Raw genomic sequence first — 25,404 nt, forward strand, 5'->3', positions numbered from 1 at the left:
GACATAAAACGAGTTTGAGAATTAAATTTTTAGATCAAGAGAGAATGAGTCTGGTTGGACCAAACGAAGGACAAATATGGAAGATATTTTGTTGGAATGGAAGTGCGGATGGGCCACGCCTTGTGAAGACAAAGTGGATCCTCTTTGGTTTAATTATAAATCAAATTGATTTGGTTTTAATTAAAAAGTAGTTTGATTTTGAACCAACATAGTTTGGTCTTGAACCCAACTTAAGGCTCTTAGATTGAATTTTGGGCTAATAGATACAGGTTTTAGATTCGTGAATCAAATCCATTAGAGATCTATAAATATATCTCTATGGAAGAGATATTTAATGAATTGAAAACCTAAGGGTTAAGGTTTTTCTTTTCTTTCCTTCTCTTTTACCCACTGCCTACCACCCCTCTTCCTCCTTGCGCCGCTGACCAGCAAGGGTCCTGCGGCTGCCGTCCAAGGTGTTCGCTGACATCGACCAAGGGTGCCATCGGTGGACCATCCTCTGTCAACCATCCCCCTTCGAGAGAAGTAGTCGGTTGTCTCAGCTGACCCCCCTTTCCATTGAACAGCAAGAGCTTCTAGCCGCGAGGTCTTCTTCCTCTGTCATTGGCTATTGATTTGACAAGTAATTGTTGTTGTTGGAATTCTGACGTCATTAGGCCTGCTGCTCCTTATCGGCAGCGAGCCATCTGACCTTTGAACGGAGGCTTAATCGCCTCCGTGCAATTCTTATCGGGTTGTTTTGAGCCGTCGAATACCGAATCGAACTGTAGGTTCTCTGTCGGATCGCTTTGTCTCCTTCGATTAGTATTGAAACGGAGACATGACATGTGACTTAGTGAAGTCATCTTGCGGAGATCTCGACGTGGATACAAACAGAGACAACTTTTTTAAAAGTTGCTAGTTGAAGTCGTTTCCGCATTACATCATTCAATAGGTATAATTTGTTTGTGTCTTCTATTTTTATGATTATGTCTGCATGCTTGTGTATCCTCGTGTGGTTTTTGATACATGTGTTGTAATAGATTATTATGCTTCCACTGTTTGTTTAGTGAAATAAAATTTTAAAACACGTATAGAGAAATCTAACACTATCTTTAATAGAAATGCTTCAGTTAATCCGCCTGAAATTTCCACTCTAGTCGTTATATTCTCATATATATCCTTAATTAGTTTAATATATAATACGCTAATGTCTTTCTTTTCTAGAATTCTCCATATAATTTCTCTTAGGGCTCTATCATAAGTTTTTTCTAAGTTAATGAATACCATGTGTAAATCTTGCTTTTGCTTCTGATATTTTTCAATTAGTTGCATGAGAAGATGTATAACTTTTATTGTCGACCCTTCAAGCATGAATCCAAATTGACTTTCGGTCATCGTGGTCTTCTTAATCTTTTTTCTATTACTCTTTATCAAAATTTCATGGTATAACTCATTAGTTTAATACTCCTATAGTTTGCATAATTTTATACGTTTTCCTTATTCTTATATAAGGGAACTAAAGTACTTACCCTCAATTGATCAGATTTTTTTTTTCATTTTCAATATCATGTTAAATAATTTTGCAAGTCATTCAATATCTTGTTTCCCTAGGAACTTTTATACCTCTATCAGAATATCATCTGGTCCAACGGTTTTTCCATTTTACATCCCATTTGTAGCTTGTTCTACTTAGTTTGAATTCTATGATAAAAATTTAAATTTCTATACTCATTTATCTACTTAAATTACCTAAGTTAAGTTAGTCACTTAAACCTTCATTAAAAAGTTGATAAAAATACCTCTTCCATCTCTTTTTTATTTCTTCATTATTTACTGGTATCCTATTACATTCATCTTTCATACATTTTATTTGGATAAGATCTTTTGTCTTCCTTTTTTTCACTTTAGTTATTCTATATATGTTTCTTTCCGCTTCTTTTGTATTCAATTTTCGATATAACCATTCAAAAGTTTTATTTTTGGCTTTATTCACTACTTTCTTAACTTCTTTCTTGGTTATTGTATTTTTTAAAGTTTTCCACACTTCTACAAATATATAATTTCTTATAGGCTATTCATTTTTCCTTCACTTTATTTTGTACTTTTTCACTTTCTCTTGTACTTTCTCATTCCACCACCAAGTTTCTTTACTTAATGGTGCATGCCTCTTTGACTCACCGAATACATTCTTAATTATTATTTTCAACTTTGATACTATTTTATCCCATATCGTATTAGAGTCACTTATATTTCACCTAATGTTTGTACTCCTACTTTCTCCTTAAATATATTTTGCTTCTCATCCTTTAACTTCTACCTCTTAATTCTAAAAGTTATCTATATTTTTCTTCTATTGATATACTTGAGACGTATATTCAACACTATTAATCTATGTTAGATAGTTAAGCTTTCTTTAGGGATGACCTTGTAATTGTTGGATCGAGAAAGTGCTAGAGGGGGCAAAGCATCCCTAGCAATTGTTGGATCGAGAAAGTGCTAGAGGGGCTGAATAGCGTGCTTCATACGCGTTCAAAAATCATTTGAAAATAGAGTTGTGTAGCGGAAAGATAATAAAATAGAAGAGAAGAATACACAGTGGTTTACTTGGTTCGCAACCTCGTGGCTACTATTCCAAGGTCCGCAGTCAGTTTGATTGCTTTTGATGGACAATCACTATTAACCTTCTTCGTTTCTTTTACAAAGATAGGTTTAGTAACAATTTTACCGACCCTTAGAATAAATCAACTCATAAAGAAACGAACAATTGAATATACAATAAACTAGCATTACCAAATGCTAGACTCGTTTGAGCTTGTAGCGGCGTCGCGTCATTGAAGCTTAAGCACGACGTTTGGAAGACTCAGAACAGTAGTAGAGCACTTGGTTAATCGACGGAATTCCTGTGTTGAAGCACTTGTCAACAACTCCTTTTATGGTGCAATCCGTGTACTTGAACCAATCTCGAGCACCTCCAGCATGGTTTATCCAATCCAACTTCATCAGTGAGTTAACCAACTTTGGGTGCTTGAATTACTTCCAGACGCCTGTACTGTTGATGTGTCGACCACCGGATGAAGCTCTATCGGCTATGACTTATCTATCTCCGGATGCCTGGATCCCTTACGAGGGCTTTGTTGTTGACGTGTGCTACCCAATTAAAGTCTACCATCTCATTTTGCCGTGTTGATTTTGGCCCATCCAGGCACCTAGACTTCATCAGGGCTCCTGGAACCAATCCAGACGTCTTGAATTAATCTATGCGGCCGAAATCCTCAATTCCGACCAACTTTCAAATAACATTCCTTGCATCACCATGTTAACAAAAACAAGTATAGCATGATTGATAGCTTTCTAGCTGTCAGTCTCAACTTTCGATTTCCCGTGAAACCTTAAGTTGGACCAACGCCTACTGTTTCCTTTTCGAGAGCACGTCTTCACTCCTCCACTCAGGAGAATTTACCTAGTGTCAAATCTTGATCCATCTGTCCTTTGTGGACTTTTGCTCCACTCGATCTTGATCCTCGAAATTTTCCGTTGACCTCCGGTCCTTGACTTGTCTAGACTTCCGTCTAGTATTCTCGATCCCCAAGGCCTCTTGTCTGGTGTCCTCAACCCTAAGGCTTCTTGTCCGATGTCCTCAATCTATCAAGATTTCTGCCCTATCGTTCCGACCAATACTTTCTTGCTCAGTCCTTTCGACTAGGACTTCCTTTCTTAGATTCAATTAAGACTTTCGTACAAGTTTGATAAGCTTATTTGTCCTCAAAATGACTTAACTTCTAACACTTTGCCAATATCAAAACTTAAGTTTAATCCACATGGTGTTGTTTGTATAACAATCTTCCCCTTTTTGATTATTAACAACATTGGTTAAAGTTAAGTTAAAATATAACATAAAAATAAATGAGGGGAAACAAATAAAAATTAATTTAAGGGCATAAAAATGAGATTTCTCCCCCTTAATTTGATGTCTCCCTCCTAATATGATTTCTCCCCCTTAATATATGCTTATTGTATCTTTAGGTGAGATATTTTATTAACTTTTCTTTCTTTTCCCCCTTTTCCAAAAATCAAAATAATGGAAAATCGATGAATAAGTTTAAAAAATATTTATATTTCTCAAAGCCAATGAGATTTGTCAAGATTTTTTTTTTTAAATTTTGAAGGCATGTTATCATTTAGCATATTTGTTGAAGAAAATAAGAGTATTTCCAAGTACTTATATATGTTTGAAAATGGATTTTGCATTTTCAAAAATATTTAAGGTTTAGAAGAGATTTTCAAAGGGAATTTTTAAACATATTTTCAAAAGGTATTATCTTAAAAATATTAAAAACGAGTTTCAAGAAGATTTTTCAAAATGAGTTTTCACACACATTTTTAGATTTAAAAAAACATTTTTAAAACTAAAGTGAAATGCATAAAAAAAATTTAAGATTGAATGCCTGCAATAATTCCTAACAAGCTAAATTGGGTCTTTGAGGTCCAAGCATGCATCCCCTTCTTATTTTGACCAGGTATATAACGTAAGTTAGGTATAACTTACGAGCAGATGTTTAACATTTAAGGTTCAATTGAGTTTAGACTCATATTTAAGTAATTGGATTTTAACAACGTAGAATTGGGTCACCCAATATTTAGTCAGTAAGTATTGAATTTTATATACATGAATTTTTAATATCCTCTTTTTATTCATATTTTGTTCATATCTAATTTTGTTCATTTAAAAAAAAATGTATTTTGATTATGTGTGATTTAGTGTCTAAATTTCTTGAGTGAGGAGTTAGATAGTTATCTAAATTTCAATAGGTTTGAACTTTAATTTATTTTATTACTTGAATTTGAATTATTTGAGTTTAGATAAATTAATTTAAGTTTAATTATTTAAATTAGAATTTTGATTATTTAAATTAAGTTTAATTATTTAAGTTGGAGTTTAGAATTATTGAGTTTGGTTATCTAAGTTAGAGTTTGTTTAATTATTTTAGTTAAGTATTCAATTTTAATTTAAGTTTAAATTTATTTAATTAAACATATTAAGTGTAATTACGAATTAAATTTTGATTATTTAAGTTGGAATTAATTTTTGATTATTTAAATTTTAAATGGGTTTTAATTAAATTAGTTAATTAAATTTTGATTTAATTAGGTTCAATATGTTAAATTGAGTTTGAGATTAAGTTTTAATTATTTTAGTTAAGTATTTAAGGTTTAAAATTAAAATTATTAATTAAGTTAAAATTATTTATTAGGTTTAAAATTTAAAATTATTAAAATTTTAATTAAGTTTGAATCAAAATTTTGTTAAAATTATAAGTTAAGTTTAAATTAGAATTTAGTTAGAATTTTAATTAAGGTTAGATGTATTAAAGAAGTTGAAATTATTAGTTAAGTTAAATTGAAATTATGAGTTAAGTTAAAATTTAAAAATATTAATTAGAATTTAGTTAAATTTATTTAAAATTTAAGTCAGATTTATTCATATATAGAATTATTAATTGATAAATTATTATATTTAAGTTAAATTAAGTTTAAATTAAAGTTATTTAATTAGAATTATTTAATCAAGGTTTAATTATCTATGGTTTAATTAGTTAAATTAATTAGGATTTTAATTTAATTTAAATTATTAGATTAAGTTTAGATTAATTAAGTTTAATTAAGATTGTTTAAATTGAGTTTAATTAATTAGATTAATTGAATATTAGGTTAAATTAAATTACTTGGATTATTAGATTAATTAAGATTAAATTAAGTTTGAGATTATTTAATTAACTTATTTAGTTTCAGATTAATAAAGTAGAGTTATCAAATTTATTTTGAATTAATTAAGGTAAGTTAATTAAGTTAATTAATTAGTTTAGGGTTAATTGATTAAATTGAATTGATTGAGTTAGATTAATTAGCTAGATTTAATTCATATTATGTTAATTTGTTTCAAATTAAACCCTAAATTGATCTTATCCATTTCTAGATTTTCAACCATTCAGTTCTATGGGTTGTGTGAGATAATTTGCCACTTTAATTCTTAATTAATTTAATTTGAATTCTGAGACTTGTTTGATCTTGAGTTAGATTCAAGTTCCACTGTTGATCAATTAAGTATCCATTTCAAGTTTTAGCTTGCAGGCCATGGTAAGGCACAAATGCTTTCTTGGGTGTTGGAGCAATGATCACTTTTTAAGACAAAACTAATTAATGAAATTATATACTTAGTTAATATATTGAAAAACTCTGATCTAACTAGTTTAGGATATGATGAGATAGCTTTAGTTAGTTCCATTTAACTAAGCAGACTATGTATGATACACTTTACCCCACCTAACAGCTTAGTCAAAGTTTTTCTAATGTACTATCATCTCGTCATATCCTAGTACTATATGGCAATACTCAAGTAAGTCTATGTCCTTATCTATCCGTTCTATATTAAATAAGAATAAAAATTAATTATGCATTAAAGAAATAAACAAGCAATTTATTTATCTAATAATGAAAAATACTTTTTTGATTTGCTCTCCCTCGATCATGGCTTAGATAAAATCTATCCAAAATATGTACCTAATCTTGAGGGATTAAATATTTGTTCGTTTAGACTTATTTAACCAAATCGATTTTAAGAACCCATGCTTGGACTCTAGATTTGTTTTGATTAATTAAAGGCGTGCATGATTTATTTTGACTGTGTTTTGATTTTAATCCAAGTCCGGTTCGGTTGTACATGACTTGCTGAGACTCAAGAAGCATATCTAGGCCCTTGGATCCGATAGTGAACTTTTTCAATGAACCTCTAAGTTTGGTAACCTGATCTTCTAGATTAGAATTCTCTTCCTCAAGTTGTTGAACTTGAGTTGAGGTTCCGATCTGAACCTGATCTGTTATCAAACTCAGGTTAATCTGCTCCTTAAGAAGTTTGACCTCTTTTAGGAGTGATTTGACCCGGTCGTTCGATTTTTCTAATTTTTTTATTTAAATAAGTAATAACTTCGTACAACTATAATTCTACTCTAATACTTACATTGCGGTTTGATCCTTCAGAAATGGATATGGATCCGTAACTTCTCTCGGACTTAACTTCAGATTCGGTCTCAGACTCGGTGTAGGTTTTAGCCATCATTGCTAGGTGGTTGTGGTACTCTCCTTTGGAGGATGATGACTCGTCTCATGTTGCCTTAAATGTCTTCTTCATCTTTTGATATGTCTTCTTCAACTTGGGACAATCGGCTTTGAAATGCCTCTTCTAATTGCACTCGTAGTAGGTCGAGTCGAACTTTTGAGTAAATGTTCGATTTGATCCATCTTTCTTGCTTCGTGTTACTCTTGATTTCCCGTTTGCTAAACCCTTTTTGCTTCTCTTCTAGTCTCTAAATGAGGTTGACCAATTCGGCACATCGTCGTCATCGGATTCAAACTCCTCTGATGGTAGTTTAATTTTCACCTTTTGTTTGTTCTCCCTTAATTGTCCTGCAAAAAGAGTCATACCCTTCTTGGCTTGGCTTGTGTTAGTTTGCTCATGAAGTTCAAACTCAGAAAATAATTGATTGAGTTTAATTTTTGAGAGATCTTAGGAAATTTTGTAAGCATCGACGATTGATGCCCACAAGTGTTTCTCGGGAAGCCTCTTAGTGCATACCTTATTATATCCCGATTCTCCACGGTTTGTTAGATTGTGTGCAACATGTTGAGAATGTTTTGGAGTCGAACATGGAGTTGACTAGCGGACTCTCCTTCCTACATAGTTATGTTATAAAAATTATTCAAAAATAAGTCCTTTTGCTTACCTTAGTGTCAGACGTTCCTGTGTGGAGCTTAATTAGCTTGTTCCACAAATCTTGCACGTTGATGAAGGGGTCGACCCGACTGAGTTCTTTTTTGGTCAAGCCACATTGAAGAGTCTGAGTCGCTTTGGCATCAGCTTCTACTTGTTTCTTGATGATTAGGTTCTAGTCCTCACAGGTCCATTGGACGAAGCATTTGGTTTGATAGGTAGAGTGAACCTAATTCGGATGTATATCCATATTTTCACTTGGGCCTTCAGGTGAAACTCCATATAGCTCTTTCAGTAATCGAAGTCATCTCCGGTGAAGAGTAAGGGATGAGCTATGTTGTAACCCTTTTGGTGTGCCATTTAAAAACTTGCACACACAAAAAATGATGTTCCAAGACTTGTATTGGATTAGTAGTGTGGGAACAATAGAGTACTCAAGGAAAAAGTCACTTGAGTGGTGTTGTACCAATTTCGAACAAACCGAAAAAGAATTTGTCAGAAGAGTTGATTGCACCAATTTTGGCAAAGAATGAAAAACTAAAAACAAATGACAAACCACAAGCTCAATTTGTGGTTGTACCAATTTCGAGTACCCCAATTTAATACCAATTGTTGGATTGAGAAAGCACTAGAGGAGAGGGTGAATAGTGCATTTCGTACACGTTCAAAAATCGTTCGATAATAGAGTCATGCAGCGGAAAGATAATAAAACAGAATAGAAGAATATATAGTGATTTTACTTGGTTCGCATATTCCAAGGCCCGAGTCAGTCTGACCGCTTTCAATAGAAAATTACTATTAACCTTCTTCTCAAAAGAGAAGATTTGTTTCTTTTACAAAGATAGGGTTTGGTCATAATCTTACTGACCCTTAGAATAAATCAACACAAAGAAACAACAATTGAATATACAACAAACTAGCATTATCAAATGCTAGGCTCGTTTAAGCTCGTAGCGACGTCATGTCGTTGTTGCATCATTAAAGCTTGAGCACGGCGTCTGGAAGACTCAGAATAGTAGTAAAGCACTTGGTTGATCGACGAAATTCATGTGTTGAAGCACTAGTCGACAACTCCTTTTATGGTGCAATCCGGGTGCTTAGACCAACCTCGAGTGCCTCTAGCATGGTTTATCCGATCCACCTTCATCGGTGAGTTAGCCAACTCCGGGCGTTGAATCACTTCCGAGCGCCTGTACTGCTGATGTGTCGACCACTGGACAAAACTCTATTAGCTGCGACTTATCTATTTCCGAGCGCCTGGATCCCTTCCGAGTACTTGGTTGCCGATGTGCATTGCCCAATCAGAGTTTACCACCTCATCTCGTTGTACAGATTTTGGCCCATTTAGGCGCCTGGAATTCATCAGGGCACTTGGAATCAATTCAGGCGGCCGGAATCCTCAATTCCGATCAACTTTCAAATTGCCTTCCTTGCATCACACTATTAACAAAAATAAGTATAGTATGATTGATAGCTTTCTAACTATCCAATCTCAACTTTGGATTTCCTGTGAAATCTTAAGTTGAACCGATGTCTACTACTTTCTTTGCGAGAGTGCGTCCTCACTCCTCTACTCAGGAGAATTTACTTGGTGTCAAATCTTGGTCTATCCGACTTGTTTGGACTTTTGTTTAGTTCAATCTTAACTCTCGGGACTTTCCACTAGACCTCCGATTCTCGACCCGTCTAGACTTCCGCTTGGTGTTCTCCATCCCTAGGACTTCCTACCTGGCGTCCTCGACTTTCAAGGCTTCTTGCTTGATATCCTCGCCAAGATTTGCCCAGTCCTTCCGATTAGTCCCTTCTGATTAGGACTTCCTTGTCCAGCCCTTCTACCAGGACTTCCTTGTCCAGTCCTTTTGATCAGGACTTCCTTACCTAGATTCAACTAGGACTTTCCTACAAGCTTGATAAGCACATTAGTTCTCAAAATGACTTAACTTCTAACTCTTTGCCAATATCAAAACTTAGGTTTAATCGTATGGTGCGACTTGCACCAATATCAATCTTTACAAATCCTAATTATAAGAAAGTTAATTTGTGATTTGTTATTCCTACTTTTGAGCATGATCAAGTGTTCTTTTCTTTTCTTAAAAAACGTATTAGCTAGTATAAGGTCATATAAAAGGGCAGCCCGGTGCAAGCTCCCGCCATGCGGGGTCCGGGGAAAGGATCCATTGTACGCAGCCTTACCTTGCCTTTGGCAAGAGGTTGTTTCCAGGATTTGAACCAATATAAGGTCATATGCTATCATAAAATCCAATATAATTTTCTCTTCTTCCTTTCTTATTCCAAACTCATAACCCTTATGCGCCCTCTCATATTTCTCATTTTCACTCCAACATTCTCATTTAGATCGTCTCCTATTAAAATCATTTTATTTGATCGAATATTTTGTAATACTTCATCTAGGTCGTCTTAAAATTTTGATTTTGTATCTTTATCTAATCCTATTTGAGGTACATATATGCTAATTACATTCATAGTTTCTTTTTCCATTACTATCTTGAGAGCTATAATTCTATCCGCTTTTCTAACTACTTCTACAATTTCATTTTTTAACGAACTATCTACAACAATACTCATTCCATTTCTTATTTTACTCTTTCCTGTATACCATAACTAAAATCCGAGTTCTTTATCATTTTTGCTTTCTCGCCTACCCATTTTTTCTCTTATACACACAAAATACTAATTCTTCTTATAATCATCATATCTACTACCTCCATTGTTTTACCAATGACGATTCCTATGTTTCATGTTCAAATTTAGACTATTAGTTTTCCTATCATATTTGTTTTTATCCAACCTATAGTGTGAGAACTTTTGCCTATTTAATACTACGTTCAAATTTTCATGGAGATGTAATGGTCCTTGTCGATACGTTATAGTCTAGCCTTGCAACGCAAACTCTTGCATTTTTATCACTACATCCTAATCTAGAGATGTAGCAATCCTTGCCAAGATATTACAATCGGACTCTACAACACGTTCCTTCCAGGGAACAATCAGCATTAGTACAATAATTTAATGGATCAATTCATTGAATATTTGTCTTAGTTTAACGTTGACTATCAACCTAATACCCCCTCCTCTTTTATCCGAGCTTGGGACTAGCCATGACGAGGTTAATTCATCATGGGTTGGCAACCTAATGCAACCCTCCTTTATCGGGACTTATTTCCCTATTTCATAATTAAGCAATTTATAAATGATTTCTTTTTTTTAGTTATCTAATATCATTTATGTTGTATATTTAATCATGTACAAGGTGGTTATAGGGAAACAAAAAAAGGAAGAACCTCCACCTGATACTAGCTCAAATCATACTAATTTGCCTTAAGCTATGCTCTGTTCACGAGTAAATCAACACGTGGGTTGTGGGTCAGTAGTCGAAGCCAACACTAGATTTAGTGTTGCTACTCTTAAAGGTAAACATAGGAGAAGTTTCTCTACTATGGTGGAATAAATAATGGGTATTGTTGTTGCTATCTTATTGTTAGAGGAAGTTGTAAATATCATGGCGCTGGTGCGAGACTGACAGCAAATGATGCTGCTATGATGGGAGTCTATAACTACGAGGGGTGATGGTTTATGGATAATGTGGTTGAAATTTATAGTGTCGACGTGCAACATTGTAGCAACAACAATGGCTTGCGATAGCAGCGACAACAATTTGAGAAGAGGGTTTTAGGGTTTTCATGAGAGGTTGGGAGGAGGAAGCGGTGGTGGGTTTGTCAATGGGAGAAGATTAGGGTCAAAGAAGAAAGAAGTATAAGGAGCAGTACACATGGATGAGAAGAAATCGCGGCTCATCCTTTTTTAATTGTGCTTTTGCAAAAAAGTCCAGAAGCTTTAGAATTTACAACTTGGTCCACATTTTAAACATTTACAACTTGGTCCTTGACATTTTAAACAGTATAGCAATTAACATGACACAAATTGTATTAGGATATTCAACAAGGAGTAGTATTTTCTAGCATTGGATATAGAAATTTGGTCCATGAGTTATTATGAGGGTAAGAGCTTTTGTCAGTTCTATTGGATTGTTACATTTCTAATATTTTAGTTCTATGGTCTTATTATGCCTATTAAACTTTTGTAATATTGATCTTTCTATGTAATATTTAATGTTTATATACCTCCTTGTTTTGTAACTTTTGAATTTTTCCAATATGCTAAAATTTACAGCTTGTAACTTTAAAAATGCAAAATTTCTCACCTTACATGTTCGTTCACAAACTCTATTTTGGTATGGTTTCCATGATTTTTCTCTATGTAATAACCCGAACCTAAATGACTAACATTGATCCAAGTTTCAGAGAGCCATTTCTATAATTTTTAACACATGATCAACGGGGATGTTGTATCCATTAGGACTGCTAGTGTCTGAGTATTAGTATCTAACGCCATATAGAAGGGCTAAATGAAGAGTCCAAGTATTAGAGCTGATTTATACAAGTTTTTGCATAAAATTATATGGTAAATAATTGTGTAGCTATTATGTAAATGAAATTTTATTATTCCTTCTTTGACTTGGTTATTCATTGGTGATTGCCTATTCTCTTACTCATTATGCCAAATCCAACTCTTTTGTTTATTTTTTTTTTTCAACTCCTTATTGCACAGTGTCGTTTAGATATTAAAATTTCGCCTCTACCATGTAAAACTTGTCCAGCAGACAAACATGGAGTGACAGAGATTAGCTTAATATTCAATAACTTTTTAAATTTATTTATGAAAATTTGAAGCCTTTTGCATTTGAGTATCTGTTTTAAGCTTTACTGTCATTGTTTTCATTCTGGTTATTGCTATTTCAAATAAAAGTCTATGTAATAGGTAAAGATAGGTTTTCATGCAAACTGAACTCTTTTATTGTTTGCAGAAGAAAATTGTTAACCGACCACTTGCTGGGACAGTTAGAAGAGGTAAAACTGAGGAGGAGGACAAATGGCTTGAACAGCAGTTACTAAATGATGAAAAACAATGTGCTGAGCACATTATGCTTGTGGATTTGGGACGGAATGATGTTGGAAGGGTCTGTCATCATCCTCTATGCGTGCTTCTTAAATTGTTTTCTTTCTTAATGTAGTTATTGTACTTGTGCCATGAAACTGAAAACTTTTTTTTTTTTTTTTGCAAAAGCTTGTGTGAACTTTATAGAATCTCATGTTTTCTGTCAAGTTGGGTTGTAAAGTTTCAACTAGATAGTACAAGACTTGATCCCTCATATGCTTTGATGGCAAATTTGATTAATTTCAATTCTTTTGTGATATAGAATCCTTGTTTTCACTGGTTAATTTGGTGGTTATCCAACCATGCTATCATTATCAAACCTGCAATATCTTCACCATTGATATTCAATTGGTTCTTTAGTAAATTGATACAGAGATGAGAGAGCTTTCAAATGCTAGAATAATATGAAAATCTATATTACTAAATTGTAGATGAATGACATCAAGGGTAATTAATGTCTATATGTGTTGACTATGAAGTCTTATTCATCGACCTATGTTATTCAGACTTGAAAACAAGTATTTGATAAGAGTGATAATTTGTCTGACACATTATTTCTAAATTTAGGAACTTGGGTCAAGGGCATCTAAGTTTCCTAGTTGGAATATATGTGAAAGTGTTGTATTTTCTCAACATGTGCACAATGAATAGTCTCGCAATAAAGTTTGTAAATTTGTTAAGAAGCTAATGAATTCTAACATTATTCAAGTATTTTTCAGCATAATCTTTCATCGACGTCTTTTCCCATTATGAAATTGTTTAATTTCCTGAATTACATTATTCCTCATTTGTCATCCAGGTGTCGAAAGCTGGTTCAGTGAAGGTGGAGAAACTTATGAATGTTGAGAGATACTCACATGTGATGCACATTAGCTCTACAGTAAGATTGTCTTTAAATGAGATGTGTTTTGAGGCAGATTTATCCTTCTAATTTTATTTTATTGGAGAAATAACACAACAATCATTAGTTAAAATTTATGCAGTTAGCTTTTTGGACTTGGAAAATCTTCATTTATATACCTCTTTATTAAGGCTTGAGGGATAAGCTCAAGTTAATATCACATATGTAGGCCCGACTCACCTATAAGAAATGTGAATAAAAACTCAAGGCCATGTCACATGAGTAAGCCCAACTTGCCTGTATAAGGCGTGGCCCATAAGCGCTTCCAGTGCGATAAATACTTTCCATATTTGACGTTTGTCTGGTCTAACCAGATTTAATCTCTCTTTTTTTTAGAATCTTATTGTCTAACTTATTTTAAGTCTTTAAGATCTACTTGTAGTGCGTGTGACCCAATCGGTTTTCGATCATGTTGGTCATTTATAATTAATCATTAATTATGAATAGATCATGAGTGACACCTAGTAGTACATCATGACCTCTAATTAATCAAAAAATCATGATTGATTTTAGAACATATTTTGAACCCTTTAGCAGCTACAATTATTAGTGTCTCTGTTCCATTTACCTGATCTTATATCCACTTAGCTCAGAACATAGTCTATGTATCAGTCCCCGCTAGGTCGACAACGTCACACCTAGCCCAAGTGATAATTCATTGTCCTGTAGATTCAAATTACTCAAAAACATATCTAAGAAGACCGACCATCCTCTTGACATGTTTGTTTTAGCCAAAGATTTATGAATAATAATTCTGACAAGATGTTATAGGGTATACGCCTCTTTATAAAAAATAATAATAAATCCTCTGTGGGTTATTCAAATACTTTCGGGTATATTGGCCTATACCCAAATATCCCAGACCTACACCTCTTAGGAGATGTTTTGCTAAGATATCAAAGTATAAGCTTCCATGACCAAGATGACTTGAATACCTCAAGTCTAAAGAAACTTGTACTCGAGCTGCAATGAGATTTTCATTGACATATAAAAAATCACATAAAGTCTCATATCAGGTTACCTTTAACTAGCATTCATATGTTAACTCTCAACATCCCTATGTTTCCAGCCAGTGAGGATCTACTTCTTGGATAAACCAAGGAGTATAACATGTGCTAGTCTTACAAAATTGATGATGTCTAATTTCATCAATTCATTGACTAGGGAAGATGTCAATACGTACATAATTACATATAATGAGATACTAATTGTAATCCAATAATAATTTCTCTCATGTTATGCTTTGTATTGTGGATTTCATTAATTGAGTTTAAGATCAAATCACACACACACACACACACACACACACACACATATATATATATATAATGAACACTCAAATAGTAAATTTTATTTATTAAATAAATAAGATAATATTTAAGACGATTGTCTTTATGACACCTCTCAAATATAACATATTCCCAATCGTCATAAAATCAATCGCCTTGGTATCTAATACCATTGCCTCAACATGCCTCTCAAATTTATTTTGTAGTGGAGGTTTTGTCAAAGGATCTACTAGATTCTTTTTGGTGAGAATGTTTTCAATTTGTATTTCTTTCTACTTATGATTTCCCTGATCAAGTGATAGTGACGAAGTACATGTTTAGACCGTTGATGAGACTTGGAGTCTTTGTCCTATGCAATGACCCCATTGTTGTCGTAATAAATCAGTAATACTTCAACAATGCTCAAAACCATTCTAAATTTAGTGATGAACTTTTTCATCCAAACCACTTCCTTGGCCGCCTCTGAAGCCGCAATATATTATACCTCAGTGGTAGAATCAGTAATGGTTTCTTGTTTGAATTATTTTAAATTTATTACGCCTACATTTAAAGTGAATATATTTTCAGATTGGGATTTGGAGTCATCTTTGTTCGTCTAGAAGTTGACATCAGTATACCACCGTATAATCATATCATCTTCTATCTATACCAAGAACAAATCCTTAGTTCTTTTCAAGTACTTAAGGATTGCTTTGACAACCACCCAATGATTTATCCCTGGATTCGATTGATATCTACTCATGACACTCAGAGCGTATGATATATCAGGCCTAATATATAACATAACATATATGATTGATTATATAGCTAGCGCATATGGGATCTGACCTATACGGATCCTCTCGTTTTGTGTGCTCGGGCACATGGGCTTCGAAAGGTGAATCTCATGCCTCATGGGAAGAAAACCTTTTTTGGATTTATCCATACTAAACCGACCGTCTTTCATGGAGAATATTTTGGATAACTAAACTTTAACTGAATGTAGAATAGGTAATTGTGTCATATGAGTAATATACCACTACATATAATATAAAGAACACGACCACACTCCCACTAACCTTCATATATACGCAGGGTTTGTCAAGATTTTGTGAGAAATTAAACTCTTTAATTGCCTCATCAAAATGGATGTTTCAACTTTTGGATGCTTGCGTCAGTACATAAATGGATCGTTGAAGCTTGCATACCTTATTTTTGTCAACAGATGTGAAATCCTCAATTTGTATCATATATACTTCTTCAGATATGTTTCCATTGAGGGAAGTTGTTTTCATATCCATTTACCATATCTCATAATCATAATGAGCTAATATGGCCAGGAATATCCAAATGGATTTAAGTATGACTACTAATAAAAAGGTTTCGTCATGGTCAACACTATATTTTTGATGATAACCTTTCGCCACTAGTCTTGCTTTATAGATAATCACATTACCATCTATATTGGTTTTCTTCTTGAAAACTCACTTGCACCCAATAGGTGTTATGCTTTCAGGTGGGTAAACTTGATTTTCATACATGAAATTCATTTTCGACTTCATTACTTTTAACCATTTATCCCCTTCTAAACTTTTCAGAACTTCTTCATACAAGTAGACTCCTTATCCTCTATGAGCAACACATCTTTCAATTCACTTATGAGGAATTCATATCTCTCGAGAATTTGGCATGTCCTACTAGATCTACAAAAATGTGGTGTATCAATAGGTTCAATCATTATCTCATCATTATGAGTAATTGGTTGTGATTCCAGACTAGGCATCTCTTCAATGTCTGCTGGAGTTTCTTGAACTATTCCAAGTTCAACTCTCATCGTTTTTCTGTAAGAAAAACTCTTTCTCAAGAAATACATCATGCCTTAAGACATTTTTTTATTCCAAGGGATAATAGAATTTATAATCTCTTGTTTTCTTAGGGTAATCAATAAATAGACACTTATTAGACTTAGCATCTAGCTTGTCTGATATAGTCATTTTCACATAAGCAGGACAATCTCATATCTTCATATAAAACAAATGAAGTGTCTTATCAGTCCATATCTCATATGCAGTAGTCGAGACTGCCTTAGTCGGGATCCTGTTTAGCAAGTAAATAACTGTCTCGAGTACATAACTTTAAAAGGATTTGGAGATTTGCATGATTCATCATCCACCTAACCATGTCCAACAAGGTTCGATTTCGTCTTTCTAATATACTATTGTGTTGTGATGTATAAGACGGAGTCCATTGAGACAATATATCATTGTCTCTGAAATAATCCTGAAACTTTTAGTTTAAGTATTCATCACTTCGATTTGATCAAAGTGTTTTGATATTTATTTCAAGTTGCTTCTCTACTTCATATTTATATTCTTTAAACTTTTCAAATGTCCCAGACTTATATCTTAAGAGATGCACATACCCAAATTGTGAGTGATCATCGATGAAGGTAATGAATTAGCTTAACCTCCTCGTGCGTGAGTTAATATGGGTCCACACACATCGGTATGTATATGGCCCAGTACATCATTCTCCCATTCACCTTTTCCCTTAAAAGGTAATTTAGTCATCTTACCTTCAAGCATGAAGCATATATATTAAATGAATTCAATTCAAAAAATTCCAAAATGTCGATCTTTTATAGTTTGGTCATGCGCTTCTTACTTATATGGCCAAGGCGACAATACCACATATAGAAAATTATAATTGTCTCTTTGAGAGCATTTGTTGTTCGTTTCGATGTTGAATATGCCATTAGATATGTCTAACACGTAAATCCTATTGCTTAACATTCCAGTCCCATAAAGAACACAATTTAAAGTTATGCAACAATAATTATTACTAAAAGTTGGATAGAAATATTTTCTATTTAAACAAGAAATAGAAATAATATTTTATTAACGAAGGAACATAATAACAATTATCCAATTCCAAAACTAGTACACCAGGGAATTTTAACAAAAAAGTTCCTATGGCTACGGCCGTAATTTTTGTCCCATTGTCAACTCGTAAATTTATTTCTCCCTTAACTGGTCTTCTACTATCTCTTAGCCCCTACATGTCATTACATATGTGTGAGACACACTCGATATCCAATACCATGTGTTAGAAGAAATAGTATGACATTCAATAATGAAGATACCTTTTTGAAGTGAGGCATTTAATGCCTTCTTCTTTTTTAAGGACCCAAGATAAATCTTACAATTTTTTCTCCAATATCCCATCTTGCCACAGTGATAGCAAGGGCCCGTTGGAGCCTGTTCTTTTTTAACCTTCTTCCTCCCTTGGTGTGAGTTTTTTTGACTTCCTCTTAGAATATTTCTTAGAAGAGTCAAACAATATCACAGCTTTTGATTCTTTCTTGACAGATGACTTCACTGCCTTAAGAATGTTGATCAATTCGGGAATGGTGGATTTAAGATGTTTCATCTGATAGTTTATCACAAATTGTGAATAACTATCAGGCAAACTGTGCAGAATTAAATCGATACTTAACTCATGATTTATTACAAATCCAAGTGATCCCAATAGCTCAATGTAGTCGTTTATCTTTAGTACAAACTGTATCGCCGATGAACCCTCTTGTAGGGGTGTCAATTCGGGTGGGTCGGATGGGTTCGGGTCAGGTTGAAACAAAAAAGATTATCAAAAAATTCCAATCCGAACCTAACTCGAACCCAAAATCAACTCAAAACCTTAAACCCGAACCCACCTAACTTGCCTAACTCGGAAAAAATATTTTTGATATTTTTCTCAATTATTCTTCACTGTTATCTCAATATTTTATCATTATCATACTAAGGGGGTGCTTGGTATAAATTCGGTAATGGGAATGGTAATGGGTTTCATTGAGGGGTTAATGGTAATGGGAATGATTACTGGATTGATAGTGCTTGGTATAGAGAAAATGGGTATAAGATTTTACACCCTGGGAAACAGAGGAAGCGGCGCGTCGTTGATGGCGAAGGCAGCGATTCGATCGCATCCGTGGTCGTTGTACTCTCTGGCGATCATTCAGTTCGACGGAAGCGGCGGCTCCAAAAACGCCAAGGATCTCCGTGTCGACGTCGCGCTGAGCGCCCGCGCGACCTTCTTTGGCCAGCATGGAAGAATGGGCCGCATCGCCGGGCGACAACGGAGGGAATCGCTGAGGAGACTGCTGCCGCCGCCGCCGAAGGAAGCCCCCTCCTCAGCGACTTTGGCTGGAACTTGCCCCCTCCGGAGCCGCACCCAGCCAATCGATTCCTCGTCGACTGGTCCCAATCCTCCCCAACGCGGCTTCTGGAGGACCTGCGCCTCTGCTCACAGCGCAACTGCGGGTGGCCGGAGACCTGCCGACACGAGTTCCGGCGGTGCTCGGTTTGCGGCGTCGTCAGCTACTGCTCCGGCGTGCCAGGCTCTCGATTGGCGGCTATCGCACAAGGCCGAGTGCGTGCCTCCTGCCATTTTCGTCGCCGACGTCGCCGCTGACACCGATTGAGAGAAGAAGAGGACGAAGATGGGAGAGCTTAGATGAACGGGGGAGAAGACAAAGGGGGCGGCCAAGAGGGGGAGGGAAGAATCGCGGCGGGGCGCGGGGTATCGCTGTCCACGGGAACAAATGGGAATGAGTTTAGCGATAACCGGGGGAGGGGTAGGTTATGAAATCAGGGATATCATATCCTTATTTTGATTCTCATTCCCATTCCCCTCTCCTAAACCCGCCTACCAAGCGCCCCCTAATATTACATAAACATCTTAATTTTCAAAATAAAATTTGATTGAACCCTTAAAAAATCCCCTAAACCTTAAATTTGAATAAACCCGGGTCGAGCGACCCAAATTTAAATCAATCCAAAATCCCCAACCCAAACTCGACTCCAACCCGAACTTGCGTGGTCCAACCATATTTAATTTCTCTTTTTTTGAGAATCTTATTCTCTAACTTATTTTAGGTCTTTAAGATATACTTGTAGTGCATGACCCAATAGGTTTCCGGTCATGTTGATCATTCATAATTAACCATTAATTATGAATAGATCATGAGTGACACCTGGCCGACTATGTTACACCTAGTCCAAGTAGTAATTCCTTATCCTGTAGATTCAAATTACTTAAAAACACATGTCTAAGAAGACCATCCTTTTGACATGTTTGTTTTAGCCAAAGACTTATAAATAATAATCCTGAAGATATCATAGGGTATATGTCTCCTTATAAAAGAAATAATGAATCCTCTATGAGTTATTTAAATACTTTCGCACATATTGACCTATACCCAATCATCCCAGATCTATACTTCCTAGGAGATGTTTTGCTAAGATATCAAAGTATAAGTTTCTATGACCAAAATGACTTGAATACCTCAAATCTAAAGAAACTTATACTCGAGTTGCAATGAGATCTTCGTTGACATATAAAAAATCACATAAAGTCTCATATCATGTTACATCCGATGAACTAATTACTCTTAACTAGCATCCATATATTAACTCTCAACATTCCTATGTTTCTAGCCAGCGAGGATCTACTTCTTGGATAAACCAAGGATATAACATGTGCTAGTTTTACAGAATTGATGATGTTCAATCTCATCAATTCATTTACTAGGGAAGATGTCAATACGTATATAATTACACATAATGAGATACTAATTGTAATCTAATAATAATTTCTCTCATGTTATACTTTGTATTGTGGACTTCATTAATTGAGTTTAAGATCAAATCACATATATATAGAATGAACACTCAAATAGTGAATTTTATTTATCAAATAAATAAAACAATATTTAAGGCGATTGCCTTTCGGGCACCTCTCAAATATAATAGGTCTTTAAATGAAATGTGTTTTGAGGCAGATTTAACCATCTAATTTTATTATATTGGAGAAAATAGCACAACAATCAGTAGTCAAATTTTATGCAGTTAGCTTTTTGAATTTGGAGGGTCTTCATTTAACTGACATGATTTGGTCATAAAAATGTTACGCTTTCTTTTGACACAGCTTTAGCCTTCTTCACTCTCATGTTGTTAATATTTCTTTAAAGGTGCACATGAAGTGGAGTTACATGGTGTCACACCTAGAAATCAAATAGTCTCAGGTGCAAGGCGAACGAAGAACGAATCCAACCCTAACCTTTGATCCCCCGACTAGAAGGGGTGAAGCCCATCCTTTTCTTTATATTTATATAAAAGTAGGTATACACACCAGCTAATCTTTATATATAGAGTAGTGCCTATCACGCCTACTTAAAACTCTACTAAGGAGCAAAAGGATATGCATTCATCCCTTTTTCAACGTATTAGGTGAATTCAAGGGCGTAGTCGTATGACTTCGTTCTATCTGACGAAGCCTCTCACTTGGGAACTTTCATACCTAGAATCCACATCATCCACAGAACAACATTAGTTGTGAATAACTTTATATTATAATAGAACAAAATAAATGTATGTTGATGAATGAAACAATGTAGTTTCACCAGTGCAAATAAAATAATATTCAAGCAACATCATTGTGAAGAGGAGTAAAAAAAAAATGTAAAGCTAATTGCCTGCAAAAGCTGCCTATAACACTCTGAGAGACTCTATAGGAAGCTCAACTCTCAAATCCTCCATGTTTGGTCCTAATAGATAAAATTAGATTAGGACCAATCCAATAGATTCAATTCTATAATAGCTACCCATAAATGATGAGGATTTGTCTTACCTCTAGGAGTCTCACACAATGCCTTGCAGACTAAACAAGACAATGATAAATTGCTGCTAGTTTACGGCATGATGTGTGGCTTGAAGGGTGGGCCAGAACGTAGAGATGGATGGCACAACACGATCTGCAATTGGAAGGATGGTGGGGTATGACGCGTGGTTGAAATGAAGCGGCACAACACAAGCTCGACTACATGTGGTTGGAAAGAACAACATGACATGGCTGGTTGAAAGGGTATGGCACAACATATGGGTAGATGGCGCTGCACAGCAAAAGGTCTATGTGACATGATGTGTGGTTGCAAGAGAAAGGGGGTGCAGCTACTCTGGGAAGAAGAGAACAATGAGAGAGGAAAAGGGGTGTAGCGCAAAGATGGGGAGGGGCAATGGTCAACACAAGGAGGGAGGAAGTGGCAACTAGGTTATCAATTCCCCTCTATTATACAAAGAAAATCCGATGTCTCAACTAAACAAACCCAATTTCTCCAATTCAACTATGCTTCACCCCCAAAGTGATCAATTTGGATATCCTTCAAATCTGATTCAAATCCTTTCGATCCTGATTTGAATCTAAACTCCTCTAAGCTCAATTCCCTCTTGTCAACTCAAAATTGGCCCTTTCTTGGCCTCAATAAGGTTCCCAGCACGAATTATATAATAAAGAATTTCTTGAAAAAAAATCCAATAAATCATTTTTGAATTAAAAAAAAAAGCAAAATTTGGCACACTCAACACATGGTTTGTTCAACTATGAAAATGCTTTGTGCTTGTGCATTTGTTTTTGGTTCTAATAGTCTGATATGAAAGCAAGCATATGTGAACTAGTTTCTGGATGTTGGATCAACTAGGAGTGTCATCTTAACCCAACAGCCCATGCTGACTAAAACTCCACACCTTTATGGTCAGGTTGAGTTTCAGATTTTTATAACTATACTTCTGGATTACGGTGACAAGTTTGAAATTTTACTCTGAAACTGGAAACAACTCCAACCTCACCTAAGTTGAGTTATTCATTGTCATCATCAAGTTGTGTTTTTCCCAACTCTTTAGGTCTGGTTACACGAATCTAATCCCCTTTATTGAGCTAATTAAGTAAGAATTTGTTGTAAAGATCTAGATATAGATAATTAAAAATATAAAAACTGACACTGGTGTTTATTGATGGAGTTAGTTTTTTTTCTCCAAACACTGCAGTTTGGTCTTGGTTTCTAATTCTGATTATCTGGTTTTCCACACCCCTAATATTTACCAGGTTGTTATTGCTTGATCGAGGATTGAGGTAATCACTTGTAGCTTGTTAGAAACTGAATGTGAAAACTCTTATTAGTTAATGACTTTTGCAAATTTCACCGACCCATTGGGCTATATAGTTTAGGATGTTTCTAATTCAGGACTTTGAAGCGAAATTGATTTTGCTGAATATTCTTCTTTAAGCTTATAAATACCCTAGTTCTTTTAATAGCTTCCTGTTGCCCAACGCTGATATATCTGATTTAAGATTTCTTTTTGTTTCTAGTGAAGACTATGCTCTTGCATTATCAAACTTCACAATTTTGCTTCAGTAATCCTATGTCATGAGGAGCATGGTTTGACCAATCTTAGTAATGTATTTTTGTATATTTTGATTATGACAAGGATGTTAACACGTTCTTTTTTAGGTTACAGGAGAAGCACTTGATGGTCTAACTTGCTGGGATGCACTCCGTGCTGCATTACCTGTAGGAACTGTTAGTGGAGCTCCAAAGGTTACGATGAGACTTTCACTTTCTGAGTTTGACGTATTCAACTTATCCATTGGCATGGCTAAGTCATAATGTTCTAGTCGCTAATAAGTTGGCACGGGTAAATTTCACTTTGCCACCATGACATGGTTTGTGGTATTCATTGAGCCAAGATTTGTCTTGGTCAGTAGTACCTTCGAGATTGATCGAGATAGATAGATACATTGTATTTTCATGACTCATCCTTTGATTTTGTGTGCTAATCATGAGGAGATAAAACACTAAAGATAAAAAGAGAGTAGGGAAAGAAGAGAAAAATACCAATGAAGGGTTCCAACTGAGACAATATAATTCTCTTCCTATTATTCATCTCTCTGAGTGAGTCTGTCTTTCGGTCACAAGATGAAGATTATATATTGAAAAGAGAGCAAAGAGAATATGCACCAACATTAGCTAGAGGAGAAACACATGTATTCACATCTTGTATCTATAATTATTGCAGTTTCAATTGTGTTAATTCAAATCCAACTCCCGTATACATTGGTTTGATATAACTCTTACAATTATAAAATTAATGTCAGTAGGATGCTATATGAACTGATGCTGTTATTCGATGCACAAAATTTATTTTAGTGTTAGGATAACATAATCATTAATCAAAATGATTATTATTGCTTTAAATTTCTAATTTGAAAGTTCATATTTTGGTGTCATATTTGAGTTGGTGTTGGAATGTTTTGAAATGTGTCCAACCGAGTGTCAACACTATGGTACCAAAATTGTAGTGTTTCAATTGGAGATCAATACTTCGGCATGAGATAATAGTGTTCCAAACTTTCTATTTTTTTTATTGAGGCTTTGTAAAGACTCCACTGCTAAATTCTAGTCCAGTCAATACTTTTTTTTGCCTTTGTATCTTGATTCTGTTTTATAGAATTTTCTGTATTCTGTATCTCCTTGCATACAAGTCACAAAGCCAATGTTTGTCGGTTGACTAAAGTAAATGAAATCAAACAGTTCTTGTCGTCCCTCTCATTTGTATAGTGGTAGCTATCCTCCATGTGACTGTAGAAATAAAAGGTTGTGGTTTCTAATATTGCAGTTCTCAAATGACCCATGTGATTGTGCAAGCATGGTATTGTTTGCCTCCTACCACTCAAAGTGTCATCTAATCGGCACGTACCTTCTTGTTTCTGCATTGTCTAAAACACTCTTCATTTTTTGCATTAGGTGAAAGCCATGGAGTTAATTGATCAACTGGAAGCTACCCGGCGAGGGCCTTACAGTGGTGGTTTCGGAGGAGTGTCATTTACGGGTGACATGGACATTGCAATTGCTTTACGAACCATAGTGTTTCCAACTGGGAGCCGCTACAACACCATGTTCTCATATAAGGACATGCAGAGACGCCAGGAATGGGTTGCTCATCTTCAAGCTGGAGCCGGCATTGTGGCAGACAGCAATCCTGATGAAGAGCAGAAAGAGTGTGAGAACAAGGCGGCAGCTCTTGCTCGGGCTATAGATCTTGCGGAATCTACCTTTGTGTGAGGATGAAACTTGTTTCACAAGTCTTTGGTGTATCCGAGATTTGGCATTCCAGTATTAAGTTTATGTTTGCTTGCGAGTCTAGCATCTCTAGTAAACCAAGATCACTCCTCTCAGTTTTTTTTAAAAGCCTAAAATGTTGGGCATTGCAATGACTGACAAATTAAATTGGTTGAGGTTTGTGATATAGTTGGTGTATCTGAGATGCTCCTCTTGCTCTACTTCAGACTTGGAGTAGACTGGCAAATCATTAATGAAAACTATTAAAAATTAGTCCAATAATTTCAAAAGTACTCAATTCAAAGGTCTATGAATGTAGTAGGAGCATTAGCACGTCAAAAGGCACCATTAGGAGCTCATAGTGATCATACCACATCTTAAATGCAATATTAATATTAAATGTCAAATCTCAACCCCTTAGTTGGTGGTTCCCCAACTTCAAGTTAATTTTACAGTACGTGGAGGTGCCTCATACTAATTGAAAAAATTGTCTTAATTTTTTTAAAATGCTTTTCAAGCT

The 25,404-nt window shown here is 35.0% G+C and overlaps 1 protein-coding gene and 1 pseudogene across 1 annotated transcript in view; both read left to right on the forward strand.

The window, feature by feature from the left end:
- The window catches only part of LOC141819912 (anthranilate synthase alpha subunit 1, chloroplastic-like), a 38,778-nt gene extending 13,621 nt beyond the window's left edge, over positions 1–25,157 (forward strand). The window contains exons 8-11 of the mRNA XM_074707175.1: positions 12,633–12,785; positions 13,563–13,643; positions 23,277–23,363; positions 24,570–25,157. Coding sequence (XP_074563276.1) covers positions 12,633–12,785; positions 13,563–13,643; positions 23,277–23,363; positions 24,570–24,887 — 639 coding nt within the window. The 3' untranslated portion in view covers positions 24,888–25,157. The remainder of the gene's footprint in view (positions 1–12,632; positions 12,786–13,562; positions 13,644–23,276; positions 23,364–24,569) is intronic.
- On the forward strand, positions 18,792–19,412 carry LOC141819933 (F-box protein At1g67340-like; annotated as a pseudogene).
- Positions 25,158–25,404: the final 247 nt, after the last annotated feature.

This window comes from Curcuma longa, unplaced genomic scaffold (genome assembly GCF_044706935.1).
Source record: "Curcuma longa cultivar G26 ecotype Majalengka, Jawa Barat unplaced genomic scaffold, ITB_CL_G26_1.1 utg2646_np1212_2152390_RagTag, whole genome shotgun sequence".
Classification (NCBI taxonomy): domain Eukaryota; kingdom Viridiplantae; phylum Streptophyta; class Magnoliopsida; order Zingiberales; family Zingiberaceae; genus Curcuma; species Curcuma longa.